The sequence below is a fragment of the Penicillium hordei genome, assembly GCF_028827395.1.
Source record: "Penicillium hordei strain IBT 12815 chromosome Unknown utg000001l_segment0_segment0, whole genome shotgun sequence".
NCBI lineage: Eukaryota > Fungi > Ascomycota > Eurotiomycetes > Eurotiales > Aspergillaceae > Penicillium > Penicillium hordei.
Window position 1 is genome coordinate 3170687 of NW_026623142.1, and position 19907 is coordinate 3190593.

The 19907-nt window shown below is 47.0% G+C and overlaps 5 protein-coding genes across 5 annotated transcripts; 4 read left to right on the forward strand and 1 right to left on the reverse strand.

Annotated features, from left to right (window-relative positions):
* Window positions 1-3159: 3159 nt before the first annotated feature.
* N7537_001204 (uncharacterized protein) lies at window positions 3160-3744 on the forward strand (the record flags this gene model as incomplete). The annotated part of the gene is given in 2 exon segments (XM_056892262.1): window positions 3160-3219; window positions 3232-3744. The coding sequence occupies 2 exon segments, from the start codon at window positions 3160-3162 to the stop codon at window positions 3742-3744; spliced, it is 573 nt and encodes a 190-aa protein (XP_056757257.1).
* A 335-nt stretch (window positions 3745-4079) lies between these two features.
* On the reverse strand, window positions 4080-5948 carry N7537_001205 (Major facilitator superfamily domain general substrate transporter; the record flags this gene model as incomplete). The annotated part of the gene is made up of 8 exons (XM_056892263.1): window positions 4080-4396; window positions 4452-4949; window positions 5009-5167; window positions 5218-5244; window positions 5300-5429; window positions 5480-5498; window positions 5566-5736; window positions 5794-5948. The coding sequence occupies 8 exons, from the start codon at window positions 5946-5948 to the stop codon at window positions 4080-4082; spliced, it is 1476 nt and encodes a 491-aa protein (XP_056757258.1).
* A 1321-nt stretch (window positions 5949-7269) lies between these two features.
* Window positions 7270-8489, forward strand: N7537_001206 (alpha-hydroxy acid oxidase; the record flags this gene model as incomplete). The annotated part of the gene is made up of 4 exons (XM_056892264.1): window positions 7270-7342; window positions 7391-8274; window positions 8337-8397; window positions 8452-8489. 4 exons carry the CDS (start codon window positions 7270-7272, stop codon window positions 8487-8489), a joined length of 1056 nt encoding a protein of 351 aa, XP_056757259.1.
* Window positions 8490-9305: 816 nt separating this feature from the next.
* On the forward strand, window positions 9306-11804 carry N7537_001207 (M13 family metallopeptidase; the record flags this gene model as incomplete). Its single annotated transcript, XM_056892265.1, has 5 exons — window positions 9306-9495; window positions 9554-10065; window positions 10114-11212; window positions 11270-11670; window positions 11727-11804. 5 exons carry the CDS (start codon window positions 9306-9308, stop codon window positions 11802-11804), a joined length of 2280 nt encoding a protein of 759 aa, XP_056757260.1.
* Window positions 11805-13454: 1650 nt separating this feature from the next.
* N7537_001208 (mitotic regulator LTE1) lies at window positions 13455-18592 on the forward strand (the record flags this gene model as incomplete). The annotated part of the gene is made up of 3 exons (XM_056892266.1): window positions 13455-13825; window positions 13908-18271; window positions 18345-18592. 3 exons carry the CDS (start codon window positions 13455-13457, stop codon window positions 18590-18592), a joined length of 4983 nt encoding a protein of 1660 aa, XP_056757261.1.
* Window positions 18593-19907: the final 1315 nt, after the last annotated feature.

Sequence of the window (19907 nt, forward strand, 5' to 3'; positions counted from 1 at the left end):
AGGGGGGACGAGAAATGGAAGAAATGGAATGGCGCATTCAAGATCGTATGTCTCTCCCGTCCCACGAGCGAGTCCACAAGCGGGGAGAGCAACTGTCAGATATTCTGGTATTCTGTATATTTATTTCGGTATCTTTGACTTCAACATCTGTCAACATTCAGTATTTGAAGTATTTTTCAGGTATTCTCTCTGGAATGGGAATGTTTAAAAGAAAATATATTAATCTCTGTTTCTTCCTTAACGTTTCCCTTAATTGGTTTTTTTTTCCTCTTTATCTCATTTGACGATCTCCTCTTTGTATTGAAATACAAAGGCTTTACTCCGTACTCGTTTAAATCTTCACTTCGTTCCCAGGGGGCCCGCTAAACCGATCCACCATGGTTTGACCCCTGTCTGCAACCTCTACAACATACAATATAGTCGGAATCAATAACTGCAAACTGATACTGAAGCTTGTTTCTTTTATTGTTCTTCCATTTTGTGATCTTATTATATTTTATAGTCTTGTACGTAGGAGACGAAGAGAGAGGGAGACTCTTGGATATTCATCAATGGCACTATCGAAAGCGCTTCGGCTACACTATGCGTTGATCCAATCCGCAGCAGTTTGCGAACAATTGAATTGTGGGGAGGTTTTTTTTTTTTTCTTCTTCCATTTTTTCCATTTCTTGATTTTCTTGCTTTTCTCACTTTCTTTCTTTTTTTTTCAAGAAGAAGAAAACGGTTATGGCACGGAAACATGCACAACATACATCATTCGATGTATACAATACAAAAGTACACAGTACATAATCTACGGAGTACAAATTGTGCATTCGCCAAGCCAATGTGGAATGCAAAAGCTCTAGCGATCGACATGAAGGTGCTGAAACCCGCATGGGTGTGCCAGTGGCCAATGCAAGGGCCATTTCTGAAACGTTGGCGGATTCCTGTCCCGGTTCAACACTAAGGATCTGCTTAAACCGGGCATCTTGTTCTTCTTTTCTGCTGACAACATACTTTCCACGGAGGTTTAACTCCGTCTCCCTCCACTAGAGCCCCTGAGATTTGGATTCCTCGAGATGGATGGAGTATGTTGTGCATCCACAACCACACAGTTCTGCCGAGGTTCAGACGGACCTAAGGCTAGCGCTTACGGGATTCCGCACAAACCAATAGAGAGTTCGAATCCAACATTTGCTTTCACGTTATCAAGCACATTCTCCAGGACTCCAAGAGAAACAGATGTTCAGTGGACCGTGACTACTTTATATAATTTCTTTTCGCAACACCCATTCCAGGCCAACCAAAAAGGTTTACAATAAAGACCAATTGCCCCATTCTACCGTTCACAGTCTCCAACTTCAAAGCATGATGTTCCTTGATTGCGGGCAATCTCACGCCGTCGTACTACTAAGGCAGGGGGTGATCCTTTCAGGACTAGTCAAATACACATGTGGGGATTGATTAGCCTCTCAAAAGCCAAGTCACATTTAATTGAATACTATGAATATACAAAAGTACTCGGTATAACATTGTAGGTATTTTGTATGGGACGAACCCGGATCAACATGGACGAGCTTATCCCGCAACCTCGAACGAGAAGAAAGGAAAAATAAAAATAAAAAAGTTCGTGGCCCGATATAGTATAAGATTCGCCATCCCGGAGATGCGATCGAGACTATATGCTGTACTTATGATATGGAGTACGGAGTACCCGACGGGTCGACTTCCACTCCAAGCTTACTCCGTACTGATATAAAAGAGATTGCACGCTTAAACCCTGAGATTAAGTTCGGCCTCCGCACGCAACTTCGGAGGAATTTCCCACGCGTGGGATGTCTTTTCTCTGACGGCCAGAAGGCATACCCGAGGTATCGACTTTCATATGTACTCATCTCCAGTCATCCTACTATTTATACATAATGGTGCTTCACTGATATCATGAAGCTCTGGCAAATCTTCATACTGAACCCCTAAGCCTTTTCACTATGCTTAAAACCCCGAATGCCTTACATATAGTACATTGCATACTCCGTATGTAAATATATAATAGATCCTTCTCATCTAAAAATATTGCAATATATTTCCTAGACTAAGACAGAACACATGTAAATAGATAGGGTTTACGATCGTCACAGCCAAACGCCACAAAAAAAAAATCCACCCCGAAAGACCATCTAATATTAGCCCTCATCTGCCCATATATAAACATATACCTACCTACTGCCTACGGAGTACGGAGACATTGGTAGGAACTCTATGGCTAGTGCGAAAGTTAAAGGTGAACCTGTCAACGCAAACTATTCAGGGGCGTTGAATAGAACTCGAGCAATTTAAACGTTGTCAATCAGCATTTGACAGCAGGTTCGGTTGCTGGCTTTTTTATCTTCCGAGAGTGAGTCGTTCGGGAATAGCTCCGGAGCTGATATACCTAGTCCAGTATAGTAACTACTCGTCAAATTAGTTAGATGGGAATACCGGATACGCCCGGGAATTTTTTTTGTCGAATGTAAAAGGACGAGTAAGCCAAATAATGAAATATGGAGAACCATGCCCGGTTTTAGTGGCCGCTTTGATGGGTCGGTCTTCGGACTATGGTCCTGCAGGATTGCCAGGACCGGAATCCAGACTCCGTACTCATAAAGGTAATATGTGTTGAAAGTATATATCCTATAGTTTTCCTTTTTATTAATAGTCCTATGCCAAGAGCTACGGAGTGCAGACCACTTGTCTTTCCTTTTCATGAAGGAGTAATATATGTTGTACACTGGTGGCGGCATAGTTTCCGCCAGCAATGCTACATAGATTGAAATTCTGGTACTCTGTACGGACTAAAGTGGTGATCAATTAGATAGACCCACATGATTAATAAAATTTTACTTTAACAGTGGGAATCCTTGATCCTACACTTTCCATAGTCAATCTGTCAGCGCAGCTTGAGCAATAGATGCGAAGCATTCTTCGCACTACAAATATCAGAAAATTTAGGCAGGACAATCAGCTGCGCACGTTCGAGTACCGGCCATTCGATTTCTCTTTGCAATGATTAAGCATATTGTAAGGATACAGGTTTAGATGGACAAAATTTAGTGACCTCACTGAAGGATTCCAGAAACGTAGGGATCACACCACGCAGAGCCGGATTTTGTATTCTCCCCGTGGTCTTTTAGGTCTACAATGAGCCATACACAGAAAAGCGCACTAGTGCTTGGCTTCCCCGGGTTCAACGTTTTCGATGTAAGTGGTCAGGTTTCAGTACTCTACAACTCGGACTTCTCCATGAGCTATGCTGCCAAGGATGAACTCACAACATCTCAAGAGAGCGCAACAGTTAAGAGAGACATATCCCTTGCTGAAGCCAAACTTCATCTATCAAATCATGAAATATTGATCGTTCCTGGCTCGCGACCAAATAATATCCTACCACATGTGGAATCCGAACAGGGGCAGCTATCGGAGCTTGTTAAATTTATCGCCTGTTTTGCATCTGATACAGATCAAGATAGCGTGAGGCAACGTACCTTCTTGGCAGTTTGCATTGGAGCCTACTTCTTAGCCTTGGGGGTGTACTTGATGGCCTCACTGCAACCACACACCTTCTTGCTGTCCCCGGGCTACGAGATGCAACTCAACGTTATCTGGATCCAACTCCCGGTGCGAAAGGGTCTAGAGTCGTTCTCAAAGATCCCTCGGACCTGGTTTCCTATTTGGATGCTGGTCAGAACCAGTTCGGAGTCAGAACCATCACGACAGGCGCTATGATCAATGGCATCGATGCCGCATTGCATTTCATCAGCCTTAGGTCGAGTCGATCACTTTCAGTTGAGGTCGCGGGGCTCATGGGACATCGATGGAAGGATATATAGATCAAGGGAAACAGTGGGGTTAAGGTTATCTTGGCAGAACTAACTAGTCTTTTTAATGCATTTCTTATATTCTGGCCATGCGATGAATATGGAGTATCGCAAGATAATATTATCTGCTAGCAATTTGAAACATAAAAATCACCACATAGAGTTGAAACTCTGTTGTAGCGCGGCTGTCTAACACAAGCCACCTATCGATTCCACAAGTTCTCAAATATCAACATGTCACGCTCAAAGAGTATAATACCATCCTGACATGCCCTCAATCTGACAATTTGTCTCCCGGGCCTTTTTGTTTGTTTTCCAAAAGTGGAAGTCCATCATCAGGATTAGGCATATGCTGACCATTGTAATACCAAATGTCACCCAAATGCCCGTAGTATAATGTGGACTTTCATCAGACTTGAACGTGATACTTGCAATAATACCCCCAAGTCCCCCGCCAATCAGACAGGTTGCTGATGCAACTCCGCGCTTTGAGTGGGAAGTAATGTTGTTCGCTTGGAATGCCAGCACACCGGGAATACAAAACTGTAGGAATCCCACACCTAGAGTATAAAGTTAGACGTATAACAATTCATCCTGAAAATATCGAGAGCTCACCCATGAATATTCCAAAGTACCTTGCCCCACTTGCACCGCCATAGGCTGTGATCAACATCCCCACTGCTGTCAGTAGTTGATGGACAGCAATCACCGGTCCGCGGATTTGGTATTTATCGGTGAGCCAGCCACCTAAATATGTAAAGAATGCAGCAATGATGTAAGGTGGGGCACTGAGAAGCTGACTCTGCGTGTTGCTGAAACCCATGCCCATGAGAATGACTGTCTTGAAGTAGCTGTACGCATATCCCGGTAGGGTGGAGGCCATGAGATTGAACGCCCAGACGTACAGCTTCCAGTCCTTAAGATGATGAAGAACCCGTTCCATAGTAATTGGATCCTCTTCCGCATCTCCACTGTCATTGTTGATGCGAGCGATGATAAATTCTTTTTCCTCCGGCTTGAGAAACGCATCTGCTTGAGTCGGAAAATCGATGATGATGAACCAGCCAATTAAACAAATGCTACTGGTAATGGCACCTTCAACGATGAAAATCCCTAGAGTGTAATCGATGTCAGCCGTTTCTATTCTCACGGCATGGTGGCGAGTAACCTACAGCGCCATCCGTTCAGACCGTAACTTCCGTCTAGGAGGGTCAGGGCATAGGCAAAGATTGCCGCGAAGGCGTTCAGCACAACAGAAACCAGCCAGAAAGCGGCCAGCCTCTTGCCCACCTCAAATCGCGTATACCAACATGTAATTAGATAGGTGCAGCCTGTATTGTTAGTAATGCTTACCTTGGAGAAGCAGTCCATTTTGACTTACCTGGAAGAAATCCAGCTTCCATCACACCTAAGAAAGACACCGGGTCACTAAGGTAGAACAGGAAAGGAGGACATCTCTTTACCTAACAGGACTCGGCAAGCTACCATTGTGGTCCAACTTCTGGTGAAACCCATGCCGATCAAGATCACTCCAAAGCTAAATCCAAGAAACGCTAGCCAGTTTGCTGCACCGGCTCGGGGAAGGACCAGATTCTGAGATTCATCTATTAGTGATGATTCTTGATTGAGGAGCGTGGACGCACGCTGGGTATCTCGAATATACTAAGTGAGACGTAAAGTTAGACAATTAGTGTACCTCGAAGTCCCCAGGTAGTACCAAAGAGCTTACATGTATGCCACGAAGAATACCATAACAACGATCGTATACCTATTGCCAATGTCAAGTCCAAGATCCTGTTCCATCCCTGCTACAAATGCAAGACCAAGGTTGGTCCTATCAATAAGTGATATTGAATACATGATCCCAAGAATTGGAAGGAGGCGGAGATCCACGCGTCGCCTAGTCCAAGAATTAGAGCTGGCTTGCTGACCATGTTATAATGTAGAGAGAACATACATGACCCTTCTTTGATGTGCCTCGTCAATGCCATACACAGGGGATTCATTGCCAGGACTGCGATGTGCCAACTCTTGTTCTTCAAGATGGATGAATTCCAAATCCTCTTTCTTCATAGATTTATCTTCGTGGGGGCTAGCCGAAATTGATGCCATTGTCGTGAATTTATGGGCTCCTTGATACTTCAACAAATCGAAAGAATGAAAAGGTGATGTGGATTAGAAATACATACACAGGCGGTACTTTAAGAGCATATTTCGAGAGAATCTTAACCGAGTTTATCCAACATAATAGTGTCAACCTTGCAATAGACCTCGGAACAAGATGGGCAATTGAAGAATCCGGGGAACTACCAAGCTTACCCCTCAGCTTTGCGCTTGATGCCAAGCAGCAGAGGAGGGCATGAAAAGCCGGGGAACCCTTGGTATAACTTGGCATCAAGAAGGAGTAGCCTACCATAAACAGGGATCTCCCAGATATCCGATGTGGAAATGTGATGTGGAGGATTGTAGCATCAAACCCCGCACAGTGCCCAAATCTAAGGAGGCTGTGGTGAGCAAGTAGCCTTTATATTAAACTTAGCTTGAAGAGGAAGCATGCTCAAGTGGCAGCAATAAGTTTGGTCATGAATCCCTAAGCATATACATAGCCAAATAGCAACTGCAACTGCTAATAGAACCACACATAACTATCCTTCGACACTAGTGTGACTATAATATCAACATCGTTAAACTATGATAATTTATAGTGCAAAAAGAGGGATAATCTATCTACTGGACGATCGTAACGGTTTCGTGAAACACGTAGCCCGATAAATGCTTCTGATATCTCAGGATCCCTTCGTCCCTTCACATCAGTCCCCTCCAATGTTATATATCTTTAATTTCGTTATTTCATTCAATTTCTCCAGGTGTGGTATGTTAAAATTACTAGAAAGGCCTCCTACGCCGAGCTTTCAATCGGGTGAGATTCTGTAACACGGTATAGTTTCGTTTAGTAGATGTCACGCAGAAGTCACTATTAAAACCGACGTGTGATGTTTTGATCAAAAAGAGGAGGCGGAATATCTCTGGTCAGAACATGCACCGTTTAGATAATGATCAAAGTTTGTTCTATCAAAGGGGCGTGTTGAAATCGCTATAAATATCTATGACTCATGCACGTAGGCCGTTTAATCGAGTGAGATTCTCCAAGGTGGCATGAGTATGATGGCTTTCCATGTACGAGATTCGGCTATATGCTCTCTATAACAGCCTTGAGTCAGACCGAGATACCTTTACCATTCCCGCAATTCGTACATCACAATGGCTATTATAATGATAGGATCCGTGCCAAACGACGAGCTATCCATTCTAGAGAGTAGACCAAGAACCTGTCTATGTAGATAGATACGATAGAAAAAGCCCCCCACATTTACCCCTCACATCGACCGGACATTATATTTCTCTCAATACCTCATGTTTTCTCTTCTTTACAATGGCAAATAAAATATTGTCAATAACTGACCTTGAGGAGGCGGCTTCCAACTCACTATCCGTCTCCGCGAGAGGTATGTATCGAATCTCCCTCGATATCTATCTTTAACGCGGAGAAATAGACTTCTTCAACTCCGGCGCAACGAACCAAGTCACACTTCACGACAATTATGCTGCGTATAGAAAGTACCGTCTCTTACCAAGAGTTCTGAGGGATGTCTCACTTGTCGATACTGGAATTTGCCTCTTTGACCGAGACATTAAATTTCCGCTCTGTGTCTCACCTGCCGGAATGCAGGCTATGGCCCACCCAGAAGGTGAGCTGGCCACAAGCCGAGCCTGTGCCAAAATGGGCGTCAATATGGGCGTCTCCTCCTATGCCAATCACTCGGTTGAAGAGATTACCGTCGCTGGAAAAGAAGTGGGACCAATTCATCATGTGATGCAGCTCTACGCGATGAACGACAAAGCTAAACAAGAGCGAATCGTCCGTCGGGCTGAGGCTGCGGGATGCAAGGCGATATTCCTAACTGCGGATAGTCCTGTACTTGGGGTGCGCTGGAATGAATGGCGAAATGGATTCATGCCTCCGGTTGGCTTAGGGTATCCGATGTATGAGAGAACATCTACCGAGATTCAGCAACAATCTCACGATGATGGGTTTAGCTCGACAAACTCGGATTCTCATTCCTGGGCCACGGAGATACCGTGGCTGCGCAGAGTGACGAAGATGGAGATTTGGATTAAAGGCGTTCTCACCACAGAAGATGTCGAGACTGCTATTGAATATGGCTGCGATGGTATTATCATCAGCAACCATGGTGGCCGGCAGCTGGATGAGACACCGGCTACAATCGATGCCCTTCCTGCCTGTGCTAAGGCAGCGCGGGGGCGGATCAAGATTCATATTGATGGTGGAATTCGATCCGGGGTGGACATTTTCAAAGCCTTGGCCCTTGGCGCTGAATGCTGCTGGGTTGGCCGTCCTGCGCTGTGGGGACTTGCGGTAAGTGCTCCTCGTTATATTAAGGATCCTGATAGAGGCGGGTATACTGACTTCTTTTGTAGTATGACGGTCAACAGGGAGTCGAGCTGATGCTCAGGATCCTGTTCGACGACTTCAAGCGATGTATGCAGCTTACAGGCTGTAGATCCATCTCTGATATTAGCTCGGCAAGTCTAGCGATTGTCAATGCATATGGACCTTTGGCTAGACTGTGATCTACATTGTTGTGATTACGCCTGATACTGGAGGCCCTTCCACCCATTTCCGTGTATGCTCACTTCTTGGTCAAATTATGACAGATCAGACTATTTTTAGAAGGCTGTGGATAGACTCTGACTCTGACTCCTTTGGGGGGGATGGGCGAAACTGAATGATCTAGAGCATCGTCGTCTTGTGACCTATGTGATTTGCTCACATTTTCAACGGACGACTCTGCTATTATTATCAGCTCAATGCCACCAAAGCCCATTCATTCCATATTTAACTAGGAGAAACTGTGGGTATAAAAATCAATTACCAATTGCCCGATAGGGTAACTATAATGATAGCCCACTTCCAGAGCCTCTTTCCTACAGGCTAGTCGCTCAGCGTCCACCCGGGTGTAACCTCAACTTCTTGGAGAAGGTAAACGGTTACAGAGCAAATATCCTCACCAACCATAGGTTGCTAATACATACATATGTCTAGGTAGTATGTAGCCCTGAGGAATGCAACCCGCTGAGTCATCAATGGTGGCCGGGGCTGGCTAGGCAGCCTAGCTGGAGCCGCCAAGAGTTCGTGGGCCCCGAGTGTGACGCCATTTCGACCCCAGCTTCTCCTCATTGCCCAGGGAGTTATATGCACCGAGACTCATCCAATCCATGATTCTCGGATCAGCATCATATTCTTGAAACAGTATAGTATTTCCAAAAACGGCTCCATCATCATTCAGGTATGTCTTCACGAGTGCATCGTGTTCGGCACATATGAAGAGGTGCTAATAGCTCCTAAGTGACCATAGCAAACGTGACTCCAACAACTCGTTGCACAGTATGCAGTCCGAGAAAGGTCCGCTCCTGGTTGTAAACGAGATCTACGATTCCGAGGACAATGACTTTGTTTCTAGCCACGCCCATCACAACAAACAAAGAACTCGCCCTTGCTGGGCGAGGACCCTGAGGAAAGGGCTCTGCGTCCTTGTGATCACCGGCTTAATTACCTATTATCTAGGTTTCCCGCATGGTACGAGACCATTCTCCTCATTGAAATACGTCGCTAACATGACTGTCCTTACGATTAGGCTCTCCATCTACTGAGAAGAAGCCGTCCCCGCACCCCGAGGCTCCCCCGCTTTGCCAGTCGCAAGAATGCATTCATGCTGCATCCGAAATCCTCTACAATTTGGACCCCAACTATGAGAACATAGATCCCTGCACTGATTTTGACCAATATGTCTGCGGTGGATGGAGGGAGCACCATGACATGCGGCCCGATCAGGGATCGATATTTGCGGGCACAATCATGGAAGAGAATGCCCAGACTAAACTTCGTCATATATTGGAGCGCACAGAAGCGCCACAGTCGTCTGATGCTGACAATCTCAAGAAACTGAAAGCTGCATACGATGCTTGCTTGGATGAGGCTACTGTCAACAAACGGGGCAGCCAGCCTTTGACTAATATTCTGGATGAACTGAAGACTATCTATCCCGCAAAGGCAGGGCTTGTGAAAGGAGCGCAGGATCAACTCACCAGTGCTCTGTTGTATCTGGCGAATGCTGGTGTTGAGGCTCTAGCTTCTTCCGGTGTCACTGTAAGTCTATGCGGCCTATACTTCACGGGCGCGACTAACGACTCCTAGCCCGACGATAGAGACCCTGATAATGTTGTCATCATGGTCTCGCCGCCTCGTGAAATCGGACTTCCCGCAAGAGAGTACTATAATAACACAAAGACCGTGGCTGACTACACGACCGTTTTGAAGCAAGTTGTTCGGGGACTTATTGGAGATGGATTCGACAAAACTGCCGAGGAAGTTGTCGCCTTTGAAAAAAAGCTCGCGGATGTGACTCCAGACACCCAAACCCAGGAAGATGTCACCAAATACTACAACCCTCTTAGTGTTAAGGAAACGGAGGCACTGGTACCTGAGATCTCTTTTGCTGATATTATTTCATCTTTGGCGCCCCATGACTACAAAGGCGATCGCCTAATTGTTGGGTCGCCTTCCTATATGAAAGCATTGTCTGTTCTCTTGAAAGATACACCTAGAGAGACGATCCTGCTCTTCTTACAGTGGAAGCTCATCCAAGCGTTTGCGGGTGTTATCGAGGATGCTTCCATTGAACCTCTTCGGCGATTTGAGAATGAACTCGCCGGAAAAGAGCCTCAGGCCAAGGAGGAGCGATGGCGTAAATGCCTTGGGCATCTGGATGAAGGGCTTGAATGGAGTCTCAGCCGTTTCTATGTGCTCGATGCGTTCTCTGAGGACTCGAAGAAACTCGGCGACCAAATTGTTTCCGATATCAAGGAGAGATTTATCTTCACCCTGGACCAAACTAACTGGATGTCTCCTGATGTGCGAAAATTGGGGATTGAGAAGGTGGGAAACATCATCCAAAAGATCGGATTTCCCACAAAGAGTCCCAATGTTTTAGACCCCGAAGACGTGAACAAATTCTACCGGGAGCTGGAATTGTCCAAGGATACTTTCTTCGAGAATGAGGTGGCCGTGGCGAGGTTCCAACTTCGCGGCGAATGGTCTAAGCTCGGAAAGCCCACCAACCGTGACGAATGGGGCATGAGTGCACCGACTGTCAATGCCTATTACAACCCGCCAGGTAATGAGATCGTCTTCCCTGCCGGCATTATGCAGCCGCCAGCGTTCTACGGACCTTCCGCTCCGTTGTATCTGGCATATGGTGCATTTGGTGCGGTCAGCGGCCACGAACTTTCACATGGTATGCTCAGTTCTCTACGAAACTTCTGCCTATTTCTCACTAATCGATGCCTCATAGCTTTCGATTCCACCGGTCGGCACTACGACGAGAGTGGAAACTACACTAACTGGTGGGACGATAAGACCGTTGAAGCATTTGAAGAGCGTGCTCAATGCTTTGTCGACCAGTATTCCAAGTTTACCGTCACTGGTCCTGAGGACAAGGTCCTCCACGTGAACGGACGGTTGACACTGGGCGAGAACATCGCCGACGCTGGAGGTTTGACAGCATCATACCACGCATGGAAAAAGCATGATGAGGCAAAGCCTGACCCCCACCTCCCGGGATTAGATGCATTTACCAAAGAGCAGCTGTTCTTTATATCCTATGGTAATTGGTGGTGTGGAAAGACCACCAAAGAGGCGGCCGAGAAGGCGATCTATAACGATCCCCATGCGCCTAAATCAGCACGAATTATCGTGAGTTTCATCAATGCATTCCTTTATTTGTGTACCATGTTTAACCACTGCCACAGGAGACTATGGCCAACTCTAGGGAGTTCAAGAATGCTTTTAGTTGCCCGGATAGGAAGCCGGCTTGCAAGCTCTGGTAGTTTTGACTAGATTGCTGTTAATAGCATTCGCTTTCATAGAATTTGAGCACGAGTATTGTGACACTGGTCCTAACTGTCTAGCTGTGCCCCAGTCCCATTTCAACCTTGCCCAGTACCCGAATCGAGATTGTTACTTCCTCGCTCTCACAACAATACCTCGTCCATTAACCACCGTGGACTTTTGTATGAGTTTTGTAAAAATTCTTCACGTTCATTACATACCTAGACATTCATTCTCACCTAGCGACCGTGGATGTGATGACACTTGGCGAATAGGAATAAGGATCTTTCGTGATATCTCAAACGCTCGGTTTCCGGTTGGGACAGAAGCAACGCCAACCCAAGATACCGAAACAATACAAGCGGGAGCGGGCCTCCAGGAAAACATTCGTTATCGGCCAGATTCTGAGAAGACAGAGGAAAAGGAAGAGGTAAAGAGTTAGCCAACAAATTTAATTACCTATTACCTAGAGCAGTAAGGTTTGGGTCCCCTCACTTCTTCAGAGGTGATTCTGGGCCCATTTTTTTAAATATCGATATGTCAACTTATTATGGATCACTGTCAGTTTGATCGACATTTGACATGTGATGTCTCACCGACAAAGTGATAGGTGAGAGAGTAATTGAAGTCTTGCGTGGATTGCAGAGTATGTATGCTTCGAGTAGAGTATGGAGTAAGCGACTCATGAGATACGATACAATAATGATTGAATCTACAAAGTAACCCCAAAAAATAAGAAAACATAAGAAAACATAGGAAAACATAACCAAATTTCCCCTTTAATTTCCAATCATACGATGCTCAGATCTTGTGCGAATCTTGCGCTAGCATGGGTCTATAAAGTAGGGCAGCCAATGATCTAAATTAGGGCGCTGCACGGTAATTTCCAGGACATCACAATGAGAGAGGTCACACAATTAAATGTCATTCTGTATGTTGTACTTTTGAGATGAATTAAGACGCATTTTTGGGTCAAACCAGTATATACTCCATAGTACTCCATAATACTCCATAATACTCCGTACAAAGTAAGACATGTTGAGTTGATCGACCGAGATCCGGGATATATGGCAGACAGTAGCCCCAATTTCCCCTTCGCGTCACTATCAAAGTGGAAATAAACGGCGGGCAATTCAGCCAATCAGAATCCCTGTTGGCACTGCCAATATCGGTACTTTTGGCTCCGAGACGCTTTTCACCGGCCTTCCGGAACGTACCTATCACCTCTCTCTCTCTCTTACACAGCTTTGGACGGTGTGCTTCGTACTCCGGACTCCGTACAACATAGAGAGAAATATAAGTGATGAGTAGCAATAAAGTCACATACAGTTCATAAAGTACATACATGTACAACATAGGGAGAGAGTTCGAGATAGAAAAATCAAATAATAATAAACAGCGGTAAAAGGGGCTCTACTAGGAATGACCACAGCGTTCCCAGAGGGTGCCCACTGTGTTCTTCCGCCGTGTCGGGTCATCTCCACAAAAACAAGAGCTGTCCGATTTCTTCCCTTTTTTTTCTAAAAACCCTTACGACCTCATAAGTCATGTATTATTTTGTATGATTTTACCCTGATTTCTTCCAGTGGTACAAACCCTGGCCTCCCGTCGCGACGGGAGCATTTCGCGTTCTTTATAGCTTTCGCGCCATGGAGCCCTTTCCTCCGTCCATCGATCCCTCGGAGTTCAAGGATGCCTTTCTGGGCCCGCAGGTTCAAATCAATGAACTTCCACCCTCAAACCGAATGCCTGGTGGAGGGCCCCAGAATCCAATCTCGAATCTTCGCCGTGCCAATACCGTAGCCCAGGGCAGCAACGTCAAGCGGAATCTAGAGTTGAAGGCAGCACGCGAGAGAACAGCAACTGGAATAAATGCCAAGGATAGCCATGAGCTCCTACGACAGAACAAGCTACAGCGGTCCCAAACACACCGTGGCCCACTAGAGGCGCGTTCACCCGGGAGGAAGGCCGGCCATTTCACCGTAAGAAGTGTCGGCCAAAATGGCAAAATCTTTCTCAGGTACACCAATCGATCCATAATTCCTCGTGCTATGTCACATACTGTGCAGCCTGCTGATAGTAAGATTATTTCAATAACTTAGGCCGATTGCCAATCCGCCCCAGAAAAGCCCACAGCCTGCATCTTTCTCTCCAGTCGATACCGCGAAAACCAGTCACCTTCAGCCGCAGAGTCATGCACATACCCGCGAGGACCCAAATCCATTCAGGTGGTCGAGCTCGCAGCTCTCTGAGTTACGTCCGCATGAACAGCCCGAATATCCCGAGCCCGTCCTCGCCGTGTCTCCTGACCCCGAACTCTCGACTCAACACCGCACAAGACCCATCTCGTTTTCGACAATATCGGAGCAGCAATCGATAAACGGTGCTGGGAAGCGTGGGGAGCTGCGGATAGTGATTGATAGATCTGAAGACCGCCCCAAGTCTGCACGTGAGAATTCGACACCAGCCTTGGAGGTTCCTATTCCCCGTTATCGGCTTGGGTCGCCGCAGTTCAACGCCGATGGCAGCGCAATTATGCAGAGTTCTGTCTATACGCGAACCTCGATGTCGGACAACTTTCGGAATTCAACACTGCTCGGGGGCATGGCTGATACGCTGCCGGGACTCCATAGTCCATATCCGCGAGACTCTTTCTCGCGGCATCGGCCATCTTTTGCGATTTCGATGTTCTCGGGCACCGCGGCGGCTGTGGATATGAACCGAGCTTCAGTTGCCCCGAGGAACTCCATGGTCTATGAATTAAAAGAGCCGGTTGAGCCATCCATTTACGAAACGCTGGTGTATGATATGGATGATGGGTCTGTTGTCCGATACATTACTGGGACAAAGGATATCAGTGCTGCCACACCTGCCCGAATTGTTGCGCAGATTTCCTCCGAGTCATTCATGGACTATGAGCTGGTATCGGACTTCTTCCTTACCTTCCGTTCATACCTATCCACAACACACCTTTTGGCTCTTCTTCTTGCGCGGTTAAAGTGGGCAATCAACCGTCTACAGGATGACGGACGCGTTATTAGGATCCGCACATTTGCGGCTTTGCGACATTGGATTCTCAATTATTTCGTTGATGACTTTGTTACGAATTACGAGCTTCGAACCCACTTCTGTGAGACCATCAACAAACTATATTCAGAGGTCAGGTCTCGACAAAATGGCGGCACAAGTGATCGAAAGATTCTCATCGACTTGAAGCGTTGCTGGAATGGCAAATGTTCAGTTTATTGGTCTTCCCCCGACTTGTCTCGCGCCTATAACGACCCAGAAATCTCAATTGTACCTGGAGATGTTCAGATTGAGTTACCCACAGCCGAGGAATTACAGCAAACCGTTCCTACTCATGGCATGACGCCCCATGCAGACACCACCTTTCGCGAAAGCCTTCCTTTCCCCACACAGCATGATCGAAATGACTCTGCAGCAACCACACAGAGCATTCCATTATCTGCCAAGAGCGAACAAAGCTTGATGGCGCTCTCGTGTTCATTGCCCCCTAAATCCCCCAGGCGCTTGTCCATGTCTACTTCGAAAGGCAAGGCGCCCCGTCCGGTGATACTATGTCTCCCAAAATCCAAGTCCCCGTCCAGGATTCATGAACCATCTGGGTCACCCGTATCTCCCATGGTCTCGCGGCACCCATACCACAGCCATAGCCATAAGAGAAGCGGAAGTTTCTCGGACTCGGTACGAGATGATCGACTACCGATGTTTGCGATCGAGCCCGAAACGGGACCCGCACCACAGGAGATGCTCGATCCCGTCAGTTTAATACGTGGGGAGATGTATCCTCCTGCAGAGTCGTACATGACAATGATGGCGCCGGAATCGCCGCCCCTTCCTCCGCCATTAAAGAACCCAAATCCGGACCGTCGGAGTACACCGGACGTGCCTAAGTCATCCCCTAACTCGGGTATGAGAACAATCATTGGCTCAATCAAACGAGCATTGCACACCAGGAATGGCGGACAGAGCGTCTCTGCTCGCATTGCGAATGCCCATGAGGCTATTTCATTGCCTTCCCGCGGGAGGACATCCGCAATGCCAACTGGATTGGCTTTCGGATCTGAGTTCTACCGCGAGAGGAAGATGGCTGCTATTCCCAAATATCCAGGTCGGATTGATTTACTGTGCGATGAGGTCCTCAAACAATATCGCTTGGCTATGAACCAGGAAGGAACGAAAGACCAAACTCAGCCGCCAGCTGCGTCTGACTTTCATCAAGCGACTCTTCAGGAGCCTGCATCTAACAATTCTAACGTGTTACCGACGCAAACCCCCAATTCCGACCCCAAACTCAGGAGCGGTATCACCATGGGCAGCGAATCAATCATCATTGTCGATGATACCGGGTTCGAAATGCCATTTATGTCAGGGGCAGCACAAGAACCAGTGCCAATCGCTGATGATAATCCTCATGAAGTGCCGGAACTCGAAGTGCCCGATGACGCCTCAACGCAATCAGTACCCGTGGAAGGAGAATATCTTCGGCCGGTCCGCTATAATGCCGACGAACCAGAATCAGCTGCCCAGTCAAACGTATTCTACCCCCTTCGCCCTCTCACGCCGCAGAAATTGCCCTCGGTCGAACGCGAATCGATGCCTCTAAAGAAGAAAAAGAAGAATTCTCTATCTCTCCGACTCAGAAAGTACGCGTCCTTCCAAAGCGGGATCTCGAGACAGCGGTTTTCGATGAGCAGCGAGACGGCTCAATCCACTGTCGACTCCAATGCGATGCAAGATCATAACAACAAACAATCAGGGCCGGTTCTTCGTAGGCGCCGAGGTGGAAACCTCCGTCAAATGCAGACTGGAGACGAGACCGAGCCTCCCTCCTGTCGTGACTCGTTCGCGTCTTGGGATGGCTCAGTCGTGAACGAAATGGCCCCCTCTGATGGCGGTGCCTCCAGACCTCCTTCAGCGTTGATCCCTCCAAATCCCCGGTACTCACTTATTGAGCCGCGCACTTCCCGGCAAGTTAGGCGTTCCTTTGAGTCGGTCATTGCGAAGTTTGCACAGATTCCCGACGACGACGACGGTGGTATTGAGTCAACGCTGTTGAAGCTGGAGGGGAAGTGGGATGGACCACCCAATGCCCATCGAGACTCTTCGTCTACACAGGCAGAGGGGCCTCACTCTCACCGAGAGCAGCCTTTGGTTCCGAGTGGTGCCGAAACTACCAGGCCTGGGTGGGATGTTCTCTCTCGCAGGCGACAGACGGACAAGTCTGGGTATTCCACGGTTGGGGGTCGATTGGCGCCACCCAGACCTTATTCTGATTCTGTTGCTGAGTCCGAGGAATCTTATAACTCTATTCCACTACTTGAAAGAGGATTGACCGACGAGTCCATGAAATGGCAGCCTACAAGCCAGCCACTCCAATATGACCCGCACGGTGCTCCACTCACCCTCGTCTCAAGCTATGAAACATCTGAACTTGCCTCATCACACCCCTCGATTCAAATTGTGCACGAAACCGATAGCATGCGTCGCATTCCTCGGGGCGCAACCATCCCGGTCTCGTCTACTCATGATGCTGGTCAGGTTACCCCGAAGCGCTTCTCCACTCTGTCTTCCGAGATGTCGATCGACCTGATTGATCCGCATGAAGCTATCGGTGCAAGGATTCCGACAGAAACCCGTAGCCTTAGTTCATCAACTGTTGAGATCCCGACTCATCCTCTAGCGCAACCTCCCTCCCCGCCGATGACCATCCAACATCCGGGATCCTTCACTTCCTATCCTTCGCCATTGAATACAGTCTTGTTCCAGGCACAGCCCCTTACGCCTGACACATCCCCGCGACGTAAAGAAATGGGCACTTCTGCTTCGCGTCCTCTAAACATACAGCAAGTTTCGAGTGACGTGTTGTTCAATTCGGAAAACAATCGGCCCCACCAGAGCCCCATCATCAACCTTTTACCCGACCATGTCCCCTTTATCCTATCATGTGAATCCCAGGTCCTCGCACACCAACTGACATTGATCGAAATGGCCGCCCTGAGCGAAGTCGACTGGCGAGATCTCGTCGATATGAAATGGAGCAGTGCCTGCCCATTAGTCACAAACTGGGTCCAGTTCTTGACATACGAGGAACGCAAAGGTATCGATTTGGTCGTCGGCCGCTTCAATCTTATGGTCAAATGGATCCTGTCGGAGATTGTCTTGACCCGTGACATCAACGAACGGGCCCGCACAATTATCAAATACATCCATACAGCTGCGCATGCACGCCGCATCTGCAATTATGCCACAATGCTCCAGATCGCCATTGCTTTGTCTTCGTCTGATTGCTCCCGGCTGCAGAGTACGTGGCAGTTGATTTCGATTGAAGATAAGCGGCTGTTCAAGGATATGGAGTGCCTAATTCAGCCGGTGCGCAATTTCAATGATTTACGTGTCGAGATGGAAACGGCCAACTTGCAAGAAGGCTGTATCCCCTTCCTTGGTGAGTTTTGAAAGATTTGCTTGAATATTGCACTAGACCTTGTTTGCTAATTCTTTTTCACCCTTCTTTCCAGGCCTTTATGTCCATGACCTCACTTATAATGCACAGAAACCCGCACAAGTTAACAGCACTAATGGCGGTCTACTTGTCAACTTCGAGCGCTATCGCACTGCAGCACGAATCGTTAAGAGTCTCCTGCGTCTTATTGATGCCAGTACAAAATATAAATTTGAGCCCGTGCAGGGCATCATCGAACGGTGCTTGTGGATTGCTTGTCTTCCCGAAGACGAAATACAATCCCGGAGCAAAGCACTTGAATAATCTCTCGTTTCCCACCCCCGTTTTCCTTAGTCCTTCTGGTTGCATCTCTATATCCATGATTGGATAGTTTATACCCCCTTTCCAGAGGCTGCTTTGTCCCTCTATCGTTTTGTACCGATACTTACATCTGGTTAATACCTTTCGTTTTGGAATTAGTTTTTTTTTTTTTGTCTTGTTGGTGCCGGACCGGGCTGTCCATGTGAACGGAGACGTCTATTTGGATCTACCACTCTATAATAACAGCAAGCCTTGTACATACCTTCGCTATCCCAGTCATACTCGCATTTGAACTTGTCGGCATTCAAACATTTTGGGAATACCCGGGCGCCGCTGCAATTGTCAATCCGTTAGTCGCTTACGCGGTTCAAGGTTCGCTCTCTACCTAGCGTCCCCATTGACTTTATATATACCTACCAGCGCATAATGACAGCAATTATCATGCACATCTTGGTCATTTTCATCCGTCAGAGTCGCTTACGCCGGTAACGGTTCACTCTCTAGCGTCGTCATTATCTTCTTTTATATCTCTTTTGTTGTTTTGTTTTGTTATCTCGGGATCACACGCCTATACTTCGTGGGGATTTGGGCGTTCCTTTTTGTTTTAAGATATCGTATGCCGACTTTATGGATAGCAATATATTTGGAGCCCTGCAGATAAATCTTGTATTCATTATTCGTCATCAGACCTTGGAAACCTGTGCCTTCTTTTCGTACCATTAAACTTGCATGATACTTAGTTACATTATGTACCTATAAGAATAGTCGGCCGCTGATGCGGCCTGGTGACGTCATTCTTGGTAGTTTTGAAAGATCTTTCAGATGTCTTTTTTTTTAGATGTTTTCCCCCTTGTTGGTGATGAAGCTAAAATATAGGTGGTTGAAATGACGACTCCAAGTTCATATATAAATTTTGATCTATGTAGGTACCTACATAGTTACCCAGTCCGCCAGATTCTTCCCTAATTACCATGTCCTTCCCCTTAGCTGATGCTATCAATTAAGATATATCAATATAAAGTCAATAACAGACTCTAGTATCATATGATGTTCTATGGATGGGAAATAGGATTTGAAAGGAAATATTTTTACAGTGAATAAGGGGTTACTACCCACAACCTACATATTAGTAGAAGAAATCAGGATTCTAACCAAAACAAAGGATAAGAGCAACCTACCAAGTTATTAGCCTTTGTTGGCTTCATACCTTAGTACTATATACCCCAACGTTTGATGTCACGAAGGAATTACAAAGCTGCGTCATATCTCCCGAGGTCTCGGGGCCGCATCGCGGGAGCTGGTCCAGGAACGGAACACC